Source organism: Chrysemys picta, chromosome 11 (genome assembly GCF_011386835.1).
Source record: "Chrysemys picta bellii isolate R12L10 chromosome 11, ASM1138683v2, whole genome shotgun sequence".
NCBI classification, from domain to species: Eukaryota; Metazoa; Chordata; order Testudines; family Emydidae; genus Chrysemys; species Chrysemys picta.
In genome coordinates, this window is record NC_088801.1 from 13,094,183 (window position 1) to 13,115,683 (window position 21,501).

At 36.3% G+C, this 21,501-nt stretch overlaps 1 protein-coding gene across 2 annotated transcripts in view; it reads right to left on the bottom strand.

Moving 5' to 3' along the window:
* Positions 1–11,253: 11,253 nt before the first annotated feature.
* The window catches only part of ZNF148 (zinc finger protein 148), a 44,652-nt gene continuing 34,404 nt past the window's right edge, over positions 11,254–21,501 (bottom strand). For both annotated transcript variants that reach the window (XM_024104820.3, XM_005279830.3), the window contains 2 exons: positions 14,443–14,561; positions 11,254–14,162 (listed from right to left, as the gene is read on the bottom strand). In XM_024104820.3, the coding sequence (XP_023960588.1) occupies positions 12,567–14,162; positions 14,443–14,561 (1,715 nt within the window). In that variant the 3' untranslated portion in view covers positions 11,254–12,566. The remainder of the gene's footprint in view (positions 14,163–14,442; positions 14,562–21,501) is intronic.

A 21,501-nucleotide genomic window follows, 5' to 3' on the forward strand; every position in this document is an offset into this window, starting at 1 on the left:
TTGATTTAACAGCAGCAAAGTCCCTGTATTTCTGCCTTTGTGAAGTAGCACTAATAATCAGATCTGACCATGAGAAAAAATCATATAGAGGCAACTGTGAAAGCTAACGTGTTCAGTGTCACAGCTTGTACTTCTGTACCTGTGCCAGCCTACCTCTCTCAAATAGCAGCTTATAAGGTTATGCAGGCCAGGGAATATTAGCTGTTCTGAAAGAAGGTACCTGGCTACAATATAATATTGGTGTAATGAACTGTGTCAGCAGATAGAAATGTAACTTGTGGCTATGGTCATGAATACACATGTTTACAGGCCAGTAAGAGAGCTGTACTGGCATAGATATCCTAAGATACCAGAGACATGTGTATGCTTGCAAAACCACAGCCAAACTGCTTTACTAATCAGTGGGTAGTAGTGTATGATAACTGTTACAGTATCATACTTTGGCTCTTGTGTATGAGAGGCACAGAAGCACTGGCCAACAAAATGAACTCCAGTTGGGAAAATGCTAGTCAAGCCAGAAAAAAGAAAGTTGTGGTTTGGTGATGCTGGGATTCAGAACACAGGGCCAAAAGCTGCCTTGCAACCCACCCACAAAACTTCTGCTGAGCGCATACAACAGAGGGAAGAATCAGTCTTTTTCAGAAAGTGCATGGCTGCTGACACCTACATAGATCAGTAGCTAGGAGTGGAAATTTGGGTGGGCCCCAAATTATGGTGCATGGGCAATGACCAAAGCTCTGGTGTTACAGCAAATCATTTATACTGCATATTATTGTGGATTATTGCATATTATATTTGAGTGCCAGGGTGCATGATTATAGGGGAGTGGTGTAGATAGTGCAGAGAAGGGATTGAGAGCGAGGATGCTGGGTGCTAAGCTGCTCAGTGGAGAGGAATGATCCCTGCAGTCCCACAAGCAGGTACAGGTTAAGCTGGGGGAGGGGTGCTAGTCAGCATGCTTGCGGGGCCTGGCTCTCATCAAAGCCATGCAGAGCTGGAAGAAGTTTGAGGTGCTGAGCGGAGGCAGCAGTGGGACTGACTAGGCTGTTCCACTCTGCTCCCTCCCTAGGCCAAGAACCACCCACTCTTCAGCCAGGAGTTCCTGACCCATAATCACAAGGACCTCAGCTTCTGCATTCACAGAAGCTTGTACCTGGGTGCTAGCTGGGTGGGCGATGGTCCACTGTCAATAGGGTGTGTGTGTGTGTGTTGCACTGCTAAATTATGAAGAAGACAATCTAGTGTCAGAAAATTAGCATTGATAAATGTTCACTGGGAAATGTTCACATAAATGTCAATTATTAGCTACCATCAAATTCTTTACTAAGATATTCCACAGAGCTGCTCTTGTTCATGTAAGGATAACAATGATGGACAAGGTACCATGTGGTTGGAGATTAGATACACAGATGAACATTTTTTTTTTTTAAAGAAATCAAATTGCTTGGAAAGGCTCTAACAGAGGAAAAACCACTCTGCCTGCTCCCCACTATCCTTAGTGTTGTATTTAAAAAGAAACAACCACCCTCAAATTTGAGGCAATCACAGCCTGAGCAATCGAAACTTTCACCTGCCTTTTCATTTACCAGAGAAAGTGACATCATAACCACCTTTGCCATAGGCTGAAAGAGTCTGTCTGTTCTAAACATCACTGTAGGGAAGGAATGCAGGATTAGCTCACAGCATACGATTGCTCAAGGCCCAGAGCTTCCAGAGCACTCCCTGTCACCACACTCTCAAGTTTCCTTCCTCCTGGCCCAAACCTTGATAGAGTAAATGAAGGGCCCAGCCCCGCTCCCTGTAGTCATAATTGTAGCCTGCCTCCTGAAGAAGTCCTTTTGAAACCACCAACCACTCAGTAACAACAAGAACTTTGACAACTTTCCTATCTCTTTATAACATGTATCCCTGACCTGCCCATGTTAAACCCCTGACAAAAAGGCTCTCTGGCTTTAGCACACAACTCCCTACCTAGAGTTACTTGTATCTTTCAAATTTCCCCTAACAAGCGGCTCAGAAAATGAGTTAATGCAGTTCCAGGATACAATGATGCTGGTATATAGCTGCAGCTGAGGAACATATAAAATATGGTTGTGGATTTTTTTAATTAAAGTGCCCAAACCTTCATAATGACCCCAAAAGCAGTCCCAGCCACCCAAGATCCTCAGCAACTTGGGAGACGTGGGTTCTATTCCCAGCTCAGCGTCTTGGTTTCGCCATCTATAAAGTGGAATAGTAAAACTGACCTTCTTTGTAAAGTTGTTTGAAATCACCAATGAAAAATGCTACATAAGAGCTAGGTATTAAAATACTAAATATAACTCAACTATCATAGGAAGGGGGGGAGTTGATGGCAATCCAATTTTCAGGTATTTCATATGTCCCCTTTTTGATTCCTTAGCTGACAGGTATGTTCCTCTGTCAGCCAGGGAGAGCCACTATGCCAGTAGTCATAATGAGTGGAAGAATTCTGCTTTTTGGAGTAAAGCTGCTAAAGGAACAGAACAGGATTAACACCTTTGCAAAACTATCATGAAAATTCACCAGCACAGGGACAAAACCTACACTCACCTGGTCTTTACCACAATTATAATTTTAAAGTATTACATTTTACTTGCCTGTCAAAAAATTGTGCTCAAACCGGGCAAGTGGATGAGTAGAATTCTCAAGACTGGATTTACCATGTGACATCTTACCAAACCATCATATTTAATTCCTGCCAATGATCAACAGAAGTGGGTTTCAAATGCACACATCTGACAGGTTTAATAATTTAAAGCATGGGTTGGATGCTGTGATAGAGCATGTGAACTTGAAGGAGAGCCCTGCAGTGGAAGTAGAAAGGAGGCATACAGGAAGAGGCCACTTACCTGAAAGACCAGTGTTGCTGGCTTCACCAACTTCTGAAAGGAAAACACGTACCTGTTCCATTTTCAGTCCCTCTCAAAAAATTGTTGGTTCCCAATGAAAGACTTGCACTTGTTTAACTCCATGTCTTGAGAAACAGATTAGACAAAACATCACACTAGTTACTGTAGGAAACAATCCTCCATTGGCTTAGTGAGGGTGATGGATGAGATCAGTATTAAGTCTTTTCCAGACTTTGGTAATAACCAGCCTCCACTTATGTGAGTAGATCACTGAGTAGAGCTTCAGTATGGTTTATCACATGAAGTAAAAGGAAAATTCCAAGTTAAAGGGACAGGGATTGTAACCCTCTAAACACAAGGAGCACCAATTCTGATAGGACAGGCTGTTAAGGAAGTCATATTAAGAGCAAGATGATTACACTTCTCTGTATGATAACCGTAGCAAATATTAAAGATAGCTTAATGTGTTATTCTCTTTGCAATAATATTAGCTCAGTGAAGAATTAGGGGATATTTGTATTCCAGCTTGGTTTGCAACAATTGCTACTTTTAAAAGAAAACTGGGGTAGATAAATATATATTACATCAAATTATTGACAAATGTCCCTATTTTCAAGATCACAGATCTACACCATTAGACAATGTTACATTTAAAGCATGAAAGCCAACAGTCTTAGGCTACCAAGTTCAGATTTAAATGTTGCCTTGTTTCCAATAACTAAAAAAATAACTAAAAATAAGTATCACTAAAGTAAGAAAATTGAATACAGAAAACAGATCTGCTGAATAAGGAGGTGCAACTTTCTCAGTCATATTTCAAAGTACGCCCACAATCTAAGATTCGTTTTACACATTTTTAAAATTATGACTGCAATCATGTTTACATATCTTGTGTGGCTCTTTATACATTGTTTTCTTTTCAATGCTATATGTGTACATTTCAGTAAAATCATAACAGAAGTGATGCACTATATTTATATGTATAGTGTACTCAACCCGTATTTATGGGATGCGTGTTTCTCGTTGCTTGAACAACCATGTAATGGTGCACTGACTGAAAGCAATGTGCATAGCAGTACACAGACTAAAAAGGAGTGGAGTAAGGAGAGTCATACTAGCTTTAACTCAGAGTTTACATGACTTTGTGTGTCATCTTTACATATACTGCAATATAGCTATCCAGTCTACTTCGTATGCAAAGTCAAACAGATTTCCAATCAACAGATCTACACATTTCTCAAAATGATTTTGTTACTGGAAATGGTCTTAATTATATACCTAAATCATCAATACTAAAACATTTCAGTAAAATAATGTCACTAGGTCTTGCTTTTATTTTTGATCACAAGATTTATTCTTTTTTATAAATGCGCAATGCTATGATTTGCAATTCTTCTTATGGATTCTGCTTCAATGCAGGAAGAATATGCTCTATTAAATTATATATTACACACGGTGCATTTTTCATCCAATATATTCACAGCAATATTAAAATTCACATTTCTGGCATGTGCAGTTAAACGTACTAAGGCCTGATTCTCATTTAGACTATGGCCTCTGTACAGTGCCGTGGTGGTGCAAAGGGCCATTTGTGTGCATACGAATTTGTCTCACTTATCTTTTGTGAGCCTACTCTATAGTCATGCAATCAACTCACAATTTCTGAATTAAAATTAGTATCAAGTGGGGTAATAATATTCCAAATCTATAAGAGGGGAAAACTGGAAATAAGCCCTATGAAAATGTGCTGTACCCCAGAACCAAATATTTAAATATTTCCCTTGTTAAAATTATCCACATCATTTCTGGCATACTTGATATATTTCTACATACCTTTGGCCTGGTCCACACTAACCCCCCACTTCGAACTAAGATACGCAACTTCAGCTACGTGAATAATGTAGCTGAAGTCGAAGTACCTTAGTTCGAACTTACCGCGGGTCCAGACGCGGCAGGCAGGCTCCCCCGTCGACTCCGCGTACTCCTCTCGCGGAGCAGGAGTACCGGCGTCGACGGCGAGCACTTCCGGGATCGATTTATCGCATCTAGACAAGACGCGATAAATCGATCCCAGAAGATCGATTGCTTACCGCCGGACCCGGAGGTAAGTATAGACCTACCCTTTGCTGCCATGTTAAGAGATCAAATTTTGTCTTAAATCAACTAACATGAAAAATACCGCTAAACAGTTTAATTCATAAAACAGTATTCTATACTTTTATTTTTCAAACAGCCAGTGACCACATTTAAAATGCATCATTTGCAAATATAAATTATCAAACTAATAGATTAATTAAAAATGAAAGCAAATAACGTAATTTCCTTTAGTATCACAATACATAAAAGGGTATTATAATCCCAAAATGGCTAAGTTAACCATAAGAAAACAGTAATGTCAGAAGCAATGAAACCCATTAAGCCACTTAATGAATAAATCAATTCTAAGAATACAATATCATTCACTATGACTATGCATAAAACCCATCTTCCACTGTATTATACAGGCACAACAATCCAATCGTTCATGCCATATTTTGTCAAGCAAAATTTAATTTACAATCACAGTCAAATGAATAGGAATAGCAACTTCCAAAGTATTTAAAAATTGTTTTTAAAAGAGAAATAAAGGCAGAAAAACGATCTTTTAAAATGTATTGTTAATGAAAAAATTCATTTGGCCAAGCCTGCTAATCAAGTAGTTTTATTCTTTTGATTTTAGAGTAACACAATGCACATTTCTTTTTTTAAATTCCCACTCAAGTAAACAAAACTCCCATTAACTTGAATGGGAGCAAGATCAAACACTAAGAACGAAACAATTCTGGTTAAATAACCTCCCTGCAAAATATTTTTCACCTTTCTGAATGGATTATTAAATTCAAATGCTTAGAGACTGCTTTGAAATGAAATAACCCTTTTATACTTGTTTTGACAACTCTCTCTCTCTCTCTCACATACACTCTCACACGCACACACCCCTTTGTCATGAAATCCCTGATTTCACAGGAACTAAGACTCATCTCCTAATTTCTATCAGAAACATAAGGAATATACAAATTCATACTTTTCAGGTTTATATAAAACCATCTATTATTTATATACATTTTTTTACAGATGGAACTTGAGTTTTGATTTTTTTTTTATTTTTACTCAAACAGTAAAATGGACAGAACGGATGGTATAGGTTAAAAGAATACTGTATTACCACTGAAATAAACCTATTATCCTGCCAAAAACTTAACTATAGGGTGTTGGTCTTTTTTTATTAGTTGAAATACAAAGAAGGCATATGGACTTGAGGAAAATAACACTATATCAGAAAATGCACTGTAACAGTGTTCCACTATACATATATATATATACACATACATATATATATATATATATACATATATATATACACACACATATATGTATTCAAAATCATCATATTTCCAGACTCAATTTAGCACTACATAGTATGCCTTTGAAATAAAAGGTCACCTGCTTTATTTGGATACGAAGTTCCCTTCCAGACAGCATTAAAATAAAGACAAGAGTACACAGACAAAATCCAGTATAATTCATTTCTGACAATGAAAATTCCCTCCATACTGTTGCAAAATTCCTTCTACTGAAACGGTTTTGCTACAATAATAAAAAGCATACATTACATATAAAAGATACCAGTGTACTAAAAGTGACAGAAGTGGACTAGCAAATCCTTCAAAGCACATATTATATAACTGACTAGCATTTAAAAACATTTCTCTTATAAAATGTAGGTCATTTACATTTATAAATCTGTGTTTTTTCTAAAGCAGTGATGACTGTGTTCAAATAGCTATGCCACACTCTACCATCCAATACCTAGTCAGTTCAAACTATAGTAAGTTTGACACCTTAATAACTGAATAAACCCATTTCATCAGTTGAGGATAACTCATACTTAAAAAATAAGCACTAAAATGAACGTACAACTTGTAGAGTCACTATTTAACTGTATATGAATTATGAAGAGAACTATTCCTTTACATTGGAGCCCCAAGTCACATCAGGTCAGTATCAGGACTTAAGGACTCTGAATTAAAATACAAGAATTGTCAGGAATCAGCACAGAAGCAGAAAAGTATCTCTCTTCCTTTAAAACTAAACTTTTGCAGTCTTCCTCATCTCGCAGAAGTGCAGTAAAGCCATTCATTTCTTACTGAAAGCGTGTACAGACGAAGTCATAAATCTAAAGCCTGTCTCCTCTGTGACTGAAATTGTGCTGTGTAAACAATGTTATATACTCCAACAGGAGGACAGTTGAATTTATTTATAAAAAATGATTAAGAATATTGATTAACTCAAACAAGGCTATTTAACTCCAAAACTATTTTTGGAACTATCCTTATGCTACTTGTAAAGTTAGCACTGTCATGTATTATTGCTTACATACAGTACAACATCATATGCCTTCTAACATAAAGCAGTACTGTGATCAGTTTGTATATATTTACAGCATTTTTGTGGGTTTTTTTTTAAAACAAGCTATAAAAACATTACATACTTTACAGACAATACAGATTTCCACACTGGTACTCAATTCAAACAAATGGAATGCATAACAATAATAAACATCATAAAGGAAGACTGACATAAGTCCTTGATTGTCAAGACACATTTATATTTATATATAAACTCTAACTGTGCAGATCAAAGATTCAATCATAGGTACATCCTTATTTGATAAATCATATTTACAGCAAGATATTGCATAAAAAAATAAAATAATGTCGTTTACACAATTTTACCTTTCCATCCATTGGATTAAGGAAAGCAAGAAACAACTCTTAGAAATGTTTGCTCGCCTCAATTTGTGTATCCTAAGAAAAGAAATAGTTTTTAAAAGGAAACATAAGGTTTTTATATGCAGAGTATAACAAAAGCAACTATAAAATTTATTTCCCTGACTTAAAGCAATTTAAAACTGAACAAAAGTTCAAATTTAAACTTAAAGGTGTTTTTCATTAACAGTAATACTTTCTTAATACAAGTTCTTTGAAAAAGTGAATTCTAGTTTAATGTGTTACATGCTTAACATAAACATGCACCAACATAAAATGAATGAACTTTCAAAATTACAAGGCTTCCATTTAGTAGAACTTTTAACACTAATAAAGCATAAAATTATTATTTTGCCTCAGTATTAACCACATAATTTGAAAGTCCTCATGTGTATTGGTACCAGCTCAAGTAACCATAGCACAAGCATATGTCTCCCTGCTAAAGTTTCCAAATGTATTCCAGGAATATTAGGAATTTCCCTGCAATTTGTAATGAAGTTAATTTAAAAAAAAAAAAAACTAACAAGAAAATTCAGTTTGCAAATTTACATACACAGAATAATGCAATACTGCAAAATTCAAAGTAGATTATTTGGGTCATTTTCAACTTTTTGCTGCACATGAGGCTAACTTAAAAATAATCAAAACAAGCACAGAATATATTGTTTATATCCAGATTTTCAGAGGGAAAAACCAAACATTTTTGAAAAAGCCACAGTAGAACCCCATTAATGCACGGTAATGACTTGGAAAACCATTACAAATGACTGAATTTTGAGAAGTAGCAAGTAAGCAAGCAAACAAAGGCAAGACTATCACATCACAAAATGTACTTCGTTCATTTATTGCGACAACTGTAGTTAGTTTCCATTATACTACTTCAGAGAATACTAATAAATGTTCTGTAGTATACTTGGTTGAAGTAACAGACTTATTAAAGTGAGACTTCACTACAGTACTTTACTATTAATACTTTGCAGAGTCGGGAGAAAGCAGATTGTATGTGTAAGAATTAGGGGGTGCTTTAATTAGCAATCAGTGAATTAGAAAGATTTTAATTGTATTTCCCCTTTATCACTGAACTGCTCCCTTTCTCCAAAACATTGACAACCTACAATATAAATATAAAAAGTAATAAAAATGTTAAACAACCATGAGTATTTTAGGGGTTGTTGTATTTTCTTCTTGCACCATAATTTTCCCATAGGCAACACCAGGAAACACACAGGACCATGAAAAATTTCATTTTAAAGTCTGATTTAAATTCTTCATATTACTGTTTATAAGACCAGTGTATAGTAGTACACAATTCTATCCTCCTCTTCAAACTTTATCATTTATGATTAACTCACTCTCAAACCAGTACAAGAAAATGTAGATGCTTACTAATATACCATTGCAAGCCAATTCCTTCATTATTAGTTATAATTGCAAGCCAACTCCTTCATTATTAGTTATAATTGTGGTAAAACATAACAAAGGACTAGTGCTCAAAGGGACACTGTCAAGTAATTTAGGCCCAAAATACTATCTATTTAAAATTATTATAGTCTGGGAGTAAATGCCCTAAATTTTCTAAATATATGTTTTTCATTTATCCTTACTCTGTCACAGAAAAAACAACCATAAAAGATTCCACCTTACACGTGCACACATCCACACCTTTCACAACTTCTAAAATAATGTAAGAGCTTCTACTGTTGGCTTGCTGGGATATAAATGCTATTCCCAATGGCTTAATAATGCTGGTACATGAACAATGTAGCGAAGAAAAAGTCATTTTCATTTTTAGTTCTTTCAAATACATAGGGGGCCCAGATGAGAATAAACATCTGCCAGATCAAAAGGGGGGAAGCACGTACATGTGTGTGTGTGTGTGTTAGGATGTAAAACAATAAAACATGTTGAAGGGAAAAATATTTTTTTAAATGATGAACTTGTTAAAAATACAGGCTTATTTAGAGAGGGAAATTTACTGGCAGAACAATACTGGTATAACTACAGCAACAAAATCATATTGGAAGAATTCTGCTGGTAAATTTCTCCAGGTAGAAAAAGCCTAAGTTTCCACGGATTAACTACTAGTACTGTCTCTATCTATATGTATAAAGTAAATCTACAAAATAATCACCATGGGACAGAGTAGGGACTTTACATCTCTACGTCACAGAGCACAGCTATAATACCCCAGGAACACACCAGAGAATGAACTGTGACTCAGAGAACCACAATTCCTCCTCTGGGGAGAAGCAAGTTATTTCACCCTTTGTGTGAAACACCTTACTCACCACTATACACAAAGTTAACTATTCTGGCTAGTGTGCAGAGAGAGTGGAGCCAAGGTTTTCTCCCCCCCCACCCCCAGCCACTTTCTCACAACAGAGTATCAGCAGAGTAGCCCCTGCCCTCTCCAACATAGCCAGTCATCAATCTGGCAAGGACCGAGTAGGCCTTACTCCCTCTTATTTCCCTGTGTGTCCAACTAAGTGCTGTAATAATCTAGCCCCAAGGGAATTTTCTTAAAACAATGGTAACTAAATGGACATATATTTGCAATGGTGGGATATTAAACCAAAGATGCCGATGTAGATCTAAGGGGACAGTGAAAGCTAGGATGTGACGGAAGTAATATTTAATGGAAATGAGATATCTGCTTCATGATAGGCTGTTTCTTGTTGTGAGTTAGGTGCCATACACGTGTGTATGTCTATGCAAGTAGGACAGGAGACTAAAACAATAATGTAGAAAAAATTCAAGGGACACAACCAGGTTAAAAATATTCTTTTAAAGATGTTTCCTTATGTGTCACTAATATTGTACAATGATTTCGCTTTTCTCTCTTGATGTTTATTTTTCTACTTAACTCAGGGCCAAATCTTCAGACCTGTTACTGTAAGAAAGTGGTAGGGTATATAACCCCTTGCAGCATCATAAAACAGCTGCACATTGGGCCAATGAATCCTAAGAATAGTTAAGGCCATCACAGGGCAATAAGAATCTGGTCTTACTGTATACAAATGAGTTATGCAGGAAGCTCATGTAAACGATCTCCCTGACCACTTGAGGTGCAGTCTATGGATTCCAGATGAACTTTCTTCCTAAAATGGGCCCAAGGGAGTTACTGCAGCTACGATGATGCAAAACAATAATATGTGGTCAGTATTTTGGGAATGGGTAAGTTGCACTCTCCCACTTCTCGAGTCTGCTGGCGGGGGAGGGTGTTCTTCAGTACGATGGGGCTCAACCTCCTCTCCGAGCTGATGGTTTCATTTGAGAGATGTCAGATGTTTACAGTGCTGTAAAGGGATGTATGCATCCTTATCTGTATCCCCACTTAATGGTTAATCAACCTACAATATTAGGTTTAAACTGCCTTAAACTACCTGACCGTGTATCCTCTAGGGAAAGGTGCAAAAGAATGAACATAAAGTTCAAAAATTTAAAATTGTTAACTTAAACTATACAACACATTTATGTTATTCCAATTTCACCACCTTAAAAATGCACACAGAACTATTTATCGTACCTTACTGTATACTTCAAGCCAAAGTACTATTAAAAAAACATATTCATGGTACAGGGATAAAGTTTGCAGTTTATTTATACTGTGAAATGCAACAAAAGCTTCTGATCATTCATCTATACTGAAAAAAAATTCTGTTCACTAGCATTAGTCAACAGTTTTGGTTGGTAAAATTGTAATGAACATTGTTCATTAAGAAATCGCTAAAAAGATATGCAATTAGAAGGCCCACTTCTTCAGCTTATTGGGATGCTTTAGTATGTTTAATTATCTGAATTGTCCAAGTTCTAGATCGAGAAAATTAAACCAGTTTTTACAGAAGCTAAGAAATTCCAATCTCATTTTATATTAAAAATATTAATCAGTGTTGTATGAGATGATAATGATGCAGCCATATCAGACCTAAAAATCTAAAATAGTTTTTATTCTTTGAGAAATCAAAAAATATCAGATAGAATCTAAGTGCTCTTTGTTAATCACTGTGAATATGCAGGGTAAAGTACAATTAAGCTTTAAAATCTTGGAATACACAATTTGTGTAAGCTTTATGTAATCGGGAATGTAATCTACAGAGTATTTTAACTAAAACTTCAAAATCTTGATATCTGCATGTGAAAGAATCATAAAAAATTATGTCTAGGTTCAACTGTACAAAGAAATATGCAACACACTTCAGGACTGAAGTAAATGCATTAGCAGACATGTATTTTGCTAAAAAAGTTTTTAAAGTATTTTAAATTAATTAGACTTTTAAATAATGGAGTTAGTCTGTCAGAATTTATTATTACTTTTTTCCTCCAAAACACAGCTCAGTGTAATGCAAAGCAAAAATAAAGGGCATATGGCAAATACTTCATTTTAAGAAAGAGGGAAGAAAGGGTATTTCTATAGAATACACCAATGTGGTTTAGCCATAATCGCTTGACATTTAAACTTTTAGTTTATTCTGTTTACTATATTTAGGTTCCCTACTGAAGAGCAATGACTACACTGACAAGCTTAGAAAATGACAATATGACAATTACTGTTCTCCCAAGAACGTACAATGAACCAAATAGGAAGCTATTATGGGAGGAAACCTTACCTGGGGTTTTTTGTTTTGTTTTAAATTTAAGTGTATGTAAAAGAGCAAGTTTCTGGTCTCGAACAGATGAGTAATAAACTGCCTTTTATGGGGAGACAACATGTAAGGCAGCTCAATGACTGGTGGACTAACCAAAAATGAAGTTATTGATCTTGCTATATCAGCTTACTTTTGTTATAACACAACGTTCTTAAAAGCTGTACAGCACTCCATCTTATACAGAGCAACACCACTCTTGACAGATCTGTTCTAAAGTGCCAATATTATTTACAAAGATTTTCTTAGCCAAAAGTCTGGCCCGTTGTGGCATCAGGTGAAGAAGTCATCCCAGCTCTATTATCATTTACATTCACCAAGGGAAATTCAGGGAATTCAGCACTTGTCCCTGGCCCTCGCAGGTTCACCTGTCCGTTGGCAGTGCTAAACTGAGGTGATATTCCAGCTCTTGCTCCATGGTATTGAGCTCTGAATGGCTGCTCAAAGGAGCTCATTTGATAAGCCTGATGGACAGGCTGTGCCTCTGCTTTCTTCTGAGAAGTCACTTGATCCAAGAAGTCCTGTGTAGAGGAGGAGGAAGAATGATTTGCCTCATCACCTGAAAAGGGAAAAGAGTGCTGGGAATCAGCAACCATTAGTCCAAAATGAGACTTGTCTGGAGTTGTTCTTAATGGAGAGTTCATTCCCGATCGAAAGCTATTGACAGGTATAGAAGCATAGACCTGTTTGTCTATGGAAGAGAATGATGGCTGGCTTGTAAGAGTCTGGTTATCAGTCACAAAATTAAGGCTTGGGTTGTTCAAATAGGCATCATTTTGGCTAGTTCTGTCCAACGCTTGTTGTAGAAACTTTGAATATTCTTGTAACATACTGGCTTTATCTGATGAGGAAGCTTGAGAGCTTGTTCCAACAGTTTCAGACTGGGTGACCTCAGATACTTCAGAAGAATTGATTGATATACTGGAGGTCACCTCAGTATCCGTCACATTGAAAGATATTTCATGTTGTCCATTAGCCTTGTGGGAATAATGATCTAGTAGGGTTTGAAGCACCTCATCTGGGATGACATTTTTGTCATGGTTACTTTTAATTTCCACATTCAGTGCCTGTGAATCTAATATGGATGCTGTGGTACTTTCATCAATGACACTTGCTACAGCTGCCTGTGTTACTGAAGGTTGAGATGCTATAGTACCTACATTCAGGGCATATTCTCTACTATTATTACTAGCCGCTTGCAGATACCTCTTTTTCTTTAAAAACTGCATTGCGTCATCATAATTAGTGCTGCTGTGTACAGGTTTACTGGGTCCTTCCTGTAAAGTATCAACTTGGTCAATGTCAGCATTACCATCTGCGTCCAATAAACCTTGTTTATCCACAAGATCAAAGGCATACTTTGAAACCTTGTTCTCTTCATATGTAGATAAAGGTGAAATGGTCTGACTTTGCTCAAGTGGCTGTTTTAGACTTCTCTTACTAGTAACTTTTTTGAGAACCAGTTTAGGTGGGTGTATTTCTCCAGAATTTGCATCTTCTAAATGTGACCCACTGACAGAAGAATGTGGCATCTCAACAGCATATTCTGCCACCATATATTCATCCTTTACTTTAGCACTGGCAGAGTACAAAGGCAAGTAGTCATTTTTATCCTTCTTCTGTTCTGATTTATCTCCAATTTCCTTGTCCACAGACTTTGCTTTCTCTGTTTTCTGCCTTTTCTTCTTTGGCAAGGAGCTGTCTTTCATCGGTGTAGAGAAGCCAGGATCTTCCTCAGATGTCAAAAGGCCAACTTTGGTGGCACTTCTATTAGGTTTCTTGTCACGGCTCTCATGGCACATACGTTTATGTTTCAGCACACGGTCAGTCCTGGAAAAGTACTGTAGAGGATATTTTAAGTTAGAGAAAAATATATAAATAAGAAAAGCCATCTTTGATTGTAAGTAATTTACTCATTAATTCACACACAGTTCAGGCCACTTCAACTGAAGGCTGCCCTACAACATACATTCAGTTTGCATCAGTATAATTTTTTCTACATTGATTTGTAGGCTTGTGAGACTTCAAAATTTAGAGAAATTCTTATGTGTATTACTTTAGAATCAGGTTTGTTATTTCAGTTTTTAAAACGATGTGAATTATTTCAATTAACCATCTTACCTGCAAACAATATTCACACTGGTAAGGCTTCTCCCCACTATGAGTTCTCTTGTGCCTTTCCATATGATACTTCTGTATGAACCTCATACCACATTCATCACAGCGAAATGGTTTTTCACCTAAAAACAGTCATTATATTAAAATATAGTTTAAACAAAATAAAAACAGAAAAACATAGGGTTATTCCATACGGTAACCTTGGCAAATATTACTAGCCTCTACTGGAAGTAACAGTGAAGAGGATTTAATATGCTCCTGTTGAAAAGGCAATCTGTGTTCGTTCATATAAGTCTCAATTTTCCCTAGTACTCACTAATATGTCAAGAATACCATGAAGGAAAGCAAAAAGGGAATATTATACCAATAAATTCTAATTAAAAAAGGGGAAATTTTAAGTAACCAGTTTCTATTACCATCTCTGTTCCCTACGTGCAGATATGTATTGTAAATCCATCAAAGTGTTACCAAAGATTGCATGGATAGAAAAATATATTTCAAGATGAATTGTTGCCAAAAATACATATTTAGGACAATGAGAAGACTGTACTGATGACAAGGCCTACATTCTTTCACCTTCCTTGCACCATTTTACTCCATTTTCTAAAAAAGAAATTTAAATTTTCAAGATGTCAGTGGTTAAAAATGTTTAAAATATTTGTGTAATTTTCTGTAGTTCTCCCTCTTCTTTCTCTCCATATCTGTATGAAAAGCTGAAATAATGGCCCTAAACAATTTAAGCATTTTGGTTTGATTTCTAGAATAGTTCCAATAATAAGTAAAAGGCATGTTCACTTGACCTTTTCTTTTTGTAATTAAATATAAAAACAACAAATCTCTGTAGTTAAAGTCATTCTGGCAAATGGAAATGGAAGTCTTTCCCTTTGTCACATTATTCATTTGTTCAGACAACACATTCTGAATGCTACTTCCACTCCAGTGCTACCTATACGTTTCGCCTAATTTGTTCTTATTTAAAAATAAACAAAATTTACAAAGATCCATTCACACTATAAAATAACCCTGATTATCTCTCTTTGTTGTAACTTTTGTCTTTTGCTATCTTCATTGTCTATGTTTGTCTGATGAAGCCTAACAAAAATCTACCTGTCTGGCAGAGTGTCTCTCTTTTACAGGAACTCACTGTTATTCAATGGAATTCACCTGAAGAGCAGGACATCTCTTGCATTATAGATGTAATATTAAGGCTTCAAGACTGTAGAATAAAAGGCAGAAATCTTGTCTTTTTAATAACTGCAAAACAATCTGCAAAGCTATGGCACATAACTCTTTATGAATTAATTAATTAATTAATTACAAAAACAAGGAGTCTGGTGGCACCTTAAATAAATTTGTTAGTCTTTAAGGTGCCACCGGACTCCTTGTTGTTTTTGTGGATACAGACTAACACGGCTACCCCCTGATACCTAATTAATTACACATATTCCCATATAAACTATTTTTTTAAAAGGAAAAAATTACTGAGATCCTGGTATTTGTCCAGGAAAAAAGTTCCATCTTTCATAATGAAGAGAGACTGGGGCAAAATTAAATTAAAAAAAATAAATAAATTAAACCAGTATCATCTTGGCCAATTGGGTATTATAATACAGAGTGGATTCTGTATAGATGTAAATCTCTTCAGGAAATAGGAATTACAGTATCTAGACATAAATATTATAGCAGTCCTACCACTTCTCAATAACCATATCTAAGCCTCTGCATTTGGAATGTGGTTATCGTTTTGTTCTCCAATGTCAAACTTATTTATTGTTGATGTGACTGATTGTTCTTTTTTCTGAATATTTATTATGCAATCTTGTGATTGAATGAGATAGAAAACAGGGATTCTGCTGACAGCATCTGCCAAAGTGGTTTTGGTCCTGGAAAACAACACAATGTTTTTTATTGCAGACAATACTGGCATCCTTCCTTTGTTTCTAGAAGTAAGGTTTAGATTGTTCCACCCTTTCTATCTGAGGTTATGTGACACTGTGTTATCTGTTTTCATTATTACCAAGTTATGAATTTATTGATATTCAGAGGTATATTTTCCACTCAATATAGAGGAATTTAACCACATCCCAGTACTAATGTAAATGAGGGTGGCATGGCTAAAGCCTCAAATAAGACACTAAAATTGTATAGTACTGCAGTTTTACGTCATTATTACTTAGAATTCCAAACAGATGATGCAGAATTAAAAAAAACTGTATACATTCTATGTAACCTTCCTTCCAATATCCATGTAGTGAACAGATTCTACATCTACTATAAGTAGCCTACTATTGAAGCTTACATTTTAATTTTTTGAGTATTCTTCTTCTTCAATTATATAATTAGACACTCCTACAATAAAACCATGGAAATTTGATTCATAGAAACTAGAAAAGAAAAGACCTTTTTAGATCATCTTATTGTCTCTCTTGGTGACCCCATCAGCTACCACGGTTTCATCTCTCACCTTTATGCAGATAACTTCCAACGCCAGCTACTGAGTCTTGCATCTCCAGTGCTTCTCAGATACCTCCTCTTGGATGGCCTGATGCCATCTCAAATTTATTCTCTCAAAAACTGAGCGCTCCATCCTGAGCGCTCTTTGCTGCTCCTTCCCCCCAGGCTCACAAGCTCAGTATCATCTTTGAGTTCTCTCTTCCTCCTTCCACATCTAGTCTCTTGCTAACCTTTGTTACTTCCTTTTTAATACCATCACCAAAATCTGGTTTTCTTCACTACCCACTTGCTCATAACATGGTCATATCTTGTACTGAATATCATACGTTTCTCCTCTCTGGCCTTCTAGCTTTGTACCTCTCCAACTCCAGTCTACTCAGTTTAGCCATTATTAAAATGATCTCTTGATTTCTCTCCACTTTCACTGTAATCAGATCAGTACTTTCAAACTTATTTATCTAGGTGTTTATACCACTTTTACCATACTATTGTATACTAACCTTCTACCTGCTTCTTGAATCAAGTTCAAAAACTTCACCTTTGCCTTCAAAGCCCTAAAAATTTTGTCCCATCTATATTTCTGCTCTAGTTTTAAACTCCATGTCACTCCCATAATTCCCTATCCTGCTTTCAATCTTTTTCCTTGCTGTTTCCTTTTCCTGTTTCCTACCATTCCCAATTTTGTGCTATCACATTGTCCCTACTTTTGGAACAACTTCCTGCTTCTTGTCTACCAAATGCCCTCCCTACTGTCATTTAAGTCCCCCTCTAAAACCTAACTCTGGGGTTGGCGCAAAGGTGGCTTTGCCTCCCACATTTTGGGCCTCTGCAGCCCAAATGGGAACAACACTAGAGAAAGCTCAAACTTATTTTAGCTTTAACATCCCTGTAGAAGTCATTCTGCCAGCCCGTAAAGGCTGGAGCATAGAGTGCTCTGTTCACACACTTCTCACCCCTAAGCATGCCCCAGGGGCTCCATAAATGGACTGTTGTAGAGCCCTTACACTGCTTTACTCTAACTGGGCAGGCCCTCGGCGGGGTGAGATGGGGAAATATGCTGGTAGGTTACACTGCCAGTTATCTGTCCCCTTTACAACATTTGAAAAGTGTGAATGGGTCAGATCATAAGAGAGAATTTGGGGCCTTTGCGAGTATACACTAAGTATTCCTTCAAATCTAAACATTATTTCTGTCTAGATCTTGACTGGAAAGAGCAGGAATCTTGATTTGAAGAAACTGTTCCCAAATGAGCTGCTACATCTAGGAAGATGATATTATTCAGCAGAGTGGCATAATGTTCTTCCAGATAAGATTAAGAAATGCCTTGTGAAGGTGAGTCTGTGAAGTTAATACCACGGTTAACTCTGGTTTAAATCTCTGTAAGGATGAGTACGTTAGAAAAGTATTAAAAATGTATCAGAAAATTCTTCTATTCTTAAGATGATCTGATGCCTACTGTAAACCATTTTACAGAGCTGCAATCTGAAGGTAGACGTTTTTGTAAAATTCTAACCAACTTCTGAACCAGGGCACATTATGTGAGTTGAAAGATCATTAAGACACAATCTTCTTTAAACTAGGGAAAGAGTGAGGACATATTTTCCTTAACTGGGTTAATGAGTGGGAAAAGACTGCATATAGCAGGAAAGAAATAACTTAAATGGAATGTACAATATATTATGCAGGTTATTGATCTAAATCGTATAAAAGAAAAATCATCTCAGATGTTTTGGACGTGTCTGTACTGGAGGTCTGTTAATATTAATTCTAAAATGTATTTATGAAGTGCAGCTACAAAGAGTAGTGAACAGGACGCTTAACAGTTATGCAAGCAAACGCCTAGGAAGAGCTTACAATCTAAACACAAAATTTAGACAAAGGAGTAGAAAAGGCAAGCAACATCAAAGCAGAGTGATAGAGCAATTATGTTTGGCAGATGTCTTGTTAGTCCCAAGACTGCTTTATCTATTTTTTGAAAAATTCTATCCAACTTTTGAACCAGGACACATTATGTGAATTGATAAGATCATTAAGACACAATCTTCTCTTAAACTAGGGAAATGTCTTCTCAAAATGTGAAGTGAGCTGGATTAAAGAATTAGGACGTGAGGCAAGAATGCAGAGGTAGCGAGTTGGTGCAGAAATCTCCATCAGTGAAAACAAAGCAGAAGAGATTTGAAGAAAGCCTGTGGTGTTGTTCCCTTCAGGAGCCAGTGACCTAAGAACACCAAAGTAGTAGTCTACTTATGATTTTCCCTCCTCCCACAAACTGAATGTTGATTCTCAGTATCATTAGCAACAAGCAAAATAATAAAAATTACAACTAGCAGCTGATCTTTATGGTTATCACCTTCTTCCCGAGTGTGGCTGTTTCTAGGTAACATGATTTTTTGTATTAATGCAACTTGTTAATTGCCTACACAGAATAAGGGCTGTTGATTGATGACTTCCTACCTTCTTTGAACAGTATTTAATTTGAGGCAATAGTTCCAAGAACAGAAACCCTACCTACTGCTACTGGTTGGAGCACCTCTAAGTTCCCTGCTTTTACAAAGATATTAATGGGACTACTGACTGTGTTAGTGTTGTCTTCAGCAATCTTAATACAGGTAGTTGGAGAATGGATAAAAATCTTAAAAAGGCAAAAAAAATTCTGTTACTATTTAATCTTTTGAACACTGTACCAAAGTTGAAAAACAATATAGGATCATTTCACTAGCAATAAAGACAAATCAGACCTACTGCATTTGAGGGTTGGGAAATGAAGAAAACCAAAACTGTTTACAAAAGAGAAAGGGAGAGCTAGGCAGAAATACTTCCCATGAATTCTCACCCTTTACAGACTATAAAGAATCTATGGCAGTACTGAAGTTGAAGTCCAAGGAAAATACTTTTTTTTTTTCCAGAGTAAAATCATGGAGACAGTATTCACCTTCCAGCCCTAGAAGGCAATCTTAAAATGTACATTATTTGGAAGATCCCAGTATGCAACTGTTGAATAGCATACCGCAACACTAGACAACAATTTAGGACCAGTGGTAAAGAATACCATATCTAAATTAAAATACAGAAGGATTTTTAGGTATGTAGACTGTAAGGAGCCAAGCTAAAATTGGGGCAGGACACCAAAATCCACAGATTATAAAGCCAGAAAGGACCACTGTGATCATCTAGTCTGGCCTCCTGTATAACACAGGTCCAGAGGTTCCATCACTACATTTTCTATTTATTTACTAAATGAACTTTGGAAAACTTTTTAAGACAACCAAAAAAGTTCTTTCCTTTTTTTCAAATAAGCCGTATAAATATAATAATCGCAGCTCACTGGGACTTATTAAGATTGCAAGGCAGCCCTACTGACTACATGCTCAGTAAAGCAGAGAATTACCCCAGTGGAGATTGTCCTAAGCACTCATTTAACTGTCATCTGGGAAACACCAGTGTTCTAATGGTGTTAGAATCCTCTATTCCAGTTCCAAGAGAAAATTACCAAACTATGCAAGTCAGTAGGAGGCTGAGGAGAGGGGGAAAATATTTTTCCAAAAGTTCAGCAAACAGTAAGGTTAATTTGTTAAGACTGCAGTTTTTTTCTCTTATACACAAAAGACTAACACACCTATGCAAGAGTTGGCATAAACAAACAAACCAACACTAAAAGCAACATAGCAGCTTTCTCTCTTGGGGGGGGGGGGGGAAGGTGATCCATTCTTGACAAGAATAATATCTACAGAGAGTGAAGGCAGCAGTTTCTCCAGAGTGAAGTTCACCAATTCAGAGCCAGAGGAAAAACTAGGAATAGAGCAAAGCCATTGGACAGAAAAAGAATGCGGGACTTTTCTGTGGCTGACTGGCCAAAGGAAACCTACTAAGTCTGGATTCATGGCAACATAAGACACTGACATCCCATTAACAACAGGGTACTTGTGCATGTAACTCTCTGTACACTGCTCAAAAATTCATTTTGCAGAATTTTTAACTTTCTCAACTTTCATACACACACCTTCACATTAGTAGCATTCATATCCATTTAAATGCTACAGCCAAGAAACACTGTGCACATTCACCAGCTCTGCTTTTCTGTAAAAGAGGCTGAGAAATTGGCATCCAGTCCAAAAGGACCATATCACAAAATATTTACAGAGGGATTGAAAGGCCATGCACCAAAATGCCAAAAACCCAATAAAGCCAAACCTGTTAGAGAATGTGGTTTTGCACATTGCAATAAGACAAAAATAAACAAATGCGCATAAACTAACTCTCATTTGTTTTAAAATTTGGGCCTTATTTGACCTATTATATATATATATTCATATAAAATATTTTTAAATATATTAGAATAATTCTGCATTAAAACTTTTAAAATAGAGTGAAAAGTAATGCTGATGCTAATACCTCGAGGGTTAGGCATTTTGGCCATTACAGTCCTGATAGTTTTCCTTTAATTCAATAAGAAATAAGCAATCTTCTAAGCTATGAAGACCCCAGTGAAAAAGTCAGTTTTATATGACAAAAGAGAAGATTGAAAAAAATCATGGGTTGTTAAATAAACTTTATGATTTGCCAAAGTGGGACTATTTTAAGAAGAATACTTAATTCCCACATTTGCTC